The sequence below is a fragment of the Solea solea genome, chromosome 11 (assembly GCF_958295425.1).
Source record: "Solea solea chromosome 11, fSolSol10.1, whole genome shotgun sequence".
Classification (NCBI taxonomy): Eukaryota; Metazoa; Chordata; class Actinopteri; order Pleuronectiformes; family Soleidae; genus Solea; species Solea solea.
The window spans coordinates 24,249,006-24,253,977 of NC_081144.1; the positions used below are offsets into that span (position 1 = coordinate 24,249,006).

General features: G+C 38.9%; 1 protein-coding gene across 1 annotated transcript; it reads left to right on the top strand.

Annotated features, from left to right (window-relative positions):
- Window positions 1–895: 895 nt before the first annotated feature.
- Window positions 896–4,551, top strand: tnni1a (troponin I type 1a (skeletal, slow)). Its single transcript, XM_058641926.1, has 5 exons — window positions 896–997; window positions 1,125–1,256; window positions 2,727–2,816; window positions 2,914–3,090; window positions 4,130–4,551. The coding sequence occupies exons 1-5, from the start codon at window positions 989–991 to the stop codon at window positions 4,232–4,234; spliced, it is 513 nt and encodes a 170-aa protein (XP_058497909.1). The 5' UTR covers window positions 896–988; the 3' UTR covers window positions 4,235–4,551.
- Window positions 4,552–4,972: the final 421 nt, after the last annotated feature.

Sequence of the window (4,972 nt, forward strand, 5' to 3'; positions counted from 1 at the left end):
TCCTTCTCTTTTACAGACAAGAGGTGAGTGTTAAATAACTTCATTCATTCACATAAACACCTCAGGTAATGGCTGTTACTGTATGGAGTCACAGTCTGACACTTTATCTCATTATAAAACAACCATTTTCTGACAGGAACTGAACTTTGTGTCGATTTATAAACTGTTTATGCTCCTGAACCAAATTCCATAGAGAAAATCATCATTTTTAGCTCACGTCGCCACAGGAGCTGCTGGTCTGTTGCTGCCTGATATATTTTATTTATTTTCAAATGAATGTTTTTCAAAGCCGAAGTCACAAAATTACACATTTGAACAAATGAATGGAGGCAGCAGAGCGTCAAAAACCTCCTGTGTTACAATGAAGTAAAATCGCTGATTTTCTCTAAGGACTTTGGTGCAGAAAAGTAAGCGGATTACAACGTGGCACAAACTTCCATCAGTTTGACTTTACAATATTTTAAGAACATGTTCACTGCTTTATTTTGAAGTTTGACCAACTTTGCCAACAAGAAACTCAAGTTTGTGTCGATTTATAAACTGTTTACTCTCCTGCACCAAAGTCCATAGAGAAAATGAGCGTTTTAAGCTCTCGTTGTCACAGGAGCTGCTGGTTTACTGCTGCCTTATTTGGTAAATATTTGTCACTTCAGTATGTTCAAATAAAACATTTTTAATGCCAAAGTCACAAAATCATAGATTTAAAAGAATAAATGGAGGCAGCAGAGCATTAAAAACCTCCTGTGTTATAATGACGTAAAATTATTGACTTTCTCTATGGAATTTTGTGCAGGAAAAGTGAACAGTTTGGCTCAAGCTTTCGCCAGCACAATCTTTGATATTTCAAGATATTTGAAGAATATTTTTACTATATTATATTATTATAATATTATCATTATAGATCTGAGTGTATTTTTAAGTTGAAAATGTGCTGATTTGGGTGTTTTTTCCCCAGAGGAAACCAAAGATCTCAGCTTCCAGGAAGCTGATGCTGAAGGTGAGAGAGGTTTTTCTGTAACACCCGCATTTAACCACAAGGGTGCAGCAGATGTGCTGTGTCTTTAAAGCTAACCCTGAGCACCTGAATGCTTGTAATAAACTGCTGAGTCATGATTTTGTTGCAGAGTCTGATGGTGGCGAAGGCCAAAGAGGAGCTAGAGCAGGAGATTGTTGACAAAGAGGAGGAGAAACACAAGTACCTGGCAGAGAGAGCTCCGCCCCTCAACACCAGCGGCCTGAGCCTCGCACAGCTGCAGGTAAACACATCCTTCATTGACCACAATCCCCCTGTTTCTGCACCTGTACCATTAATTATGCATCTCTGCAGGATTCAAAGTGTCGGATTTGTGCGATTTGCGATGGCTTGTGTCATCGGATTCACTTTGTTTATCAGCTCAGAGCAAATAAACGTCACGTAATGTGATTTTAGAGCCATTTTAAAAGCTGCAAAACTTTTTTACAATTATTACATTAACATAAGGCTCATGATGATAGTAAAGGTTCATATTGTCCAATATTCCAGGCAGCATAACCTCAAATATCTTCCAATAACGATGTTTTTATTTAGTATTGACTTTTGTTTTTAAAATTACTTTTTAGAGAGGGTTTGCTAGTTTTTAGTAGTTTTTGTAAATGCTTAGTTTTATTCGAGTTTTTTGTTAGTTTTAGTGTCATAAAACTGTCATGATCAGTATTGTGTCATAAAAACCCAACAAAAGTTGGTATCATGATTTTATTGGTATTGTGACATTATTGGTATCGTGCTAGGTATTGTGATAATATTGGTGTCATGATATTATTGGTATTGTGATATTATTGGTGTCATGATATTATTGGTATTGTGATATTATTGGTGTCATGATATTATTGGTATTGTGATATTATTGGTGTCATGATATTATTGGTATTGTAATATTATTGGTGTTGTGATATTATTGGTGCTGTGATATTATTGGTATTGTGATATTATTGGTGTCATGATATTATTGGTATTGTGATATTATTGGTGTCATGATATTATTGGTGTTGTGATATTATTGGTATTGTGATATTATTGGTGTTGTGATATTATTGGTATTGTGATATTATTGGTGTCATGATATTATTGGTATTGTGATATTATTGGTATCGTGATATTATTGGTATCATGATATTATTGGTATTGTGACTGGTAAATCTTAAATAAATAAATAAATAAATCTTACACTTGATTAATCCCCTTAGGCAAATTATTATTTCTCTGCATTTGACCCATCCTAGAATTAGGAGCAGTGGGCAGCCACACTGAGTTGCGCCCGGGGAGCATTGGGGGTTGGGTACCTTGCTCAGGGGCACCCCAGCCCTTTTTGACCTGGTGCGGACTTGAACCGGCAACCCTCCAGTTACAAGCCAAGTTCCCTTTCCACTGCAAACATGACATTATTGGTATTGTGATATTGGTATCATGATTGGTATCGTGATTGGTATTGTGATATTATTGGTATCATGGACCATGTATCATATCGTGAGGTATCCTGTGATTCACACCCCTATATTTGTGTGTGTGTGTGTGTGTGTGTAGGATGATCTTGATCTTTTTTTATGTCTTTGAATTTATTTTAGTTGTTTTAGATGTATCCTATTGCCTCTTCCATGCCTTTTATTTATTATTCTGAGTGGCACTTTCGTTCACTATTGTTGTTTTAAAGTGCTTTACGAATAAAGTTGGACTTGATTGGATTGTGTAGGATCTCTGCAGGGAGCTTCACGCCAAAATAGACGTGGTGGACGAGGAGCGATACGACATCGAAGCCAAAGTGATGCTGAACAAACGCGAGGCGAGTACAGAATGGAAACATCTACATTTAAGTACGTGATGGGAGGACACAGTGTGTCTCTTACATTGTCTTGTCTGTCTTCTCCACTGTGGCTCAGATTAAAGATCTGAACATCAAGGTGCTGGACCTCAGAGGGAAGTTCAAGAGGCCCAGCCTGCGGCGCGTGCGCGTGTCGGCCGACGCCATCCTCCGCTCACTGCTGGGCTCCAAACACAAAGTGTCCATGGACCTGCGGGCCAACCTCAAGTCTGTGAAGAAAGAGGACACGGAGAAGGTGAGCGTGACACATCGTTGTGTCCTCCTGAGGGCAGGAGTGAGACAACACATGACATCATCCCATAGACCATGCAACACCTGAAACTTGTGTTAATATGTGTGTTTGTGTGTGTGTGTGTGTGTGAAAGGTGTGTTAGAGATACAGAGCAGCAGGTCAAAGTAGGGTGGCGACCGTGTGTGTGTGTGTGTGTGTGTGTGTGTGTGTGTGGGAGGTACAGTACAATAAAACAATGATTCCATTGTACAGTTAAAGGAGAAGCTTTTGTGAGTGGTTCTGGTCATTGGTGTGTGTGTGTGTGTGTGTGTGTGGGCTAATTTGGAACTGTAAACCAGTCAAACAGGTGCAGTTAAACACTTTTGTCCCAGGAGATTACCAGGTGAAAACATTTGTCTCAAAAGCTTAAGTCTCATTTACTCAACAAAAACGTAAAGTAATAGTTCAGGTTTTTTTTGTTTTTGTGTTTTAAATGTGAGGCGTTTGACACGTGAAGGCGTGTTTCCATCGAGTCGAACAGTTTGGTTTGGTTTGGACATTTTTTACACGTTTCCATTTGGAATAGAACCTAAATAACCAGCCCCACTGACACGGCCCTGCCTACCAAGTAAAGGAACACAGCAATAGTGAGCACTAAAAAAAATAACTCACAGGTAATAAAATCTACAATTGCTTCTACAATCTCTTGAGAATAGTTTGCATCTTTATTTTATCAATATACATCCTTTACCGACTGGAAACTCAAACTATCCACTCACTCTCCCACACCAAACTCCATAAAGAAAATCAGAGATTTTAACATCACAGTGACGATCCACCACTGTCTCCATCACTAAGTTGAAATGTGCTATATTGTGAATTCGGCTGTGCTCAAATTAACCGCAGTGACACAAAGTGACCACACGAGGCAGCAGGAGACCAGCAGCTCCTGTGTCCCCGCGAGCTAAAATCACTGATTTTCTCTGTGGACTTTGGTGCGGGAGAGTTCAAAAACAACAAAAACGTCTTCTTGTGCCAATTCTTTCCTCTGTCGTCTGTGCAGAAGCGGCCGGTTGAAGACAGTGACTGGAGGAAGAACGTGGAGGCCATGTCAGGGATGGAGGGAAGGAAAAAGATGTTTGACGCTGCTAAAGGTTCCGCTCAGTGAGCAACGTCAGCTCCTCCTGCGTCCGTTTGGGTCACTACAGGTTGTTTGTTTGTTGTTGCTGTCGTTCTTGCTCCTGGTGGTGGAGGTGAGAAGATGGAAGACGTCTCCAGACTCTCAAAGTGTTCTCCTCTCTTCTGGTTGCTGTTTATTGATCAGGTGTTAATCTACATAATATATGTACAATCATGTGTTTAAGAAAGTTGTGCTTTGAGTTACTTTGGTCAAATTTAAGAGCACAGATGATGAACTGTAAAAAATACATTCTGTTGTGATTTTTATGAACTAAACAAACTCATTAAAACTAAAAACTCACAAAATATCGTTGTCCTTTATTTCTGCAGCCACAGAAAGTTCACTACACACAAAGTCATTCTGTTAAAGATCAGCAGTGCACAATTGAGGCCCTAGAAGTTGTGGTTAGATATTTTTGATGATTATAATATGTGTTTATTCTGAAAGAAAAATTGGAATTACTGTAGAAAAATGAGGGTGTTGTCTGCGTAGAAAAGAACAAGCTAAGAAATTACAGTGAATTATCCTTTCCTTGAAGCTGTAAGCTTCACCGGAGCTAACAGCTAGCAGTCACACAAGACTATAACAGAGGATACATTATGGCATATAGAAAATGGCATGTAATTGGGCGGGAACTAATGATGTCATAGTCTTATATTGTCCACAAACCAAAAAAAAGTTTTAATGACTTATTTTTGTTGTAAAATACAAAAAAAGATAACATTT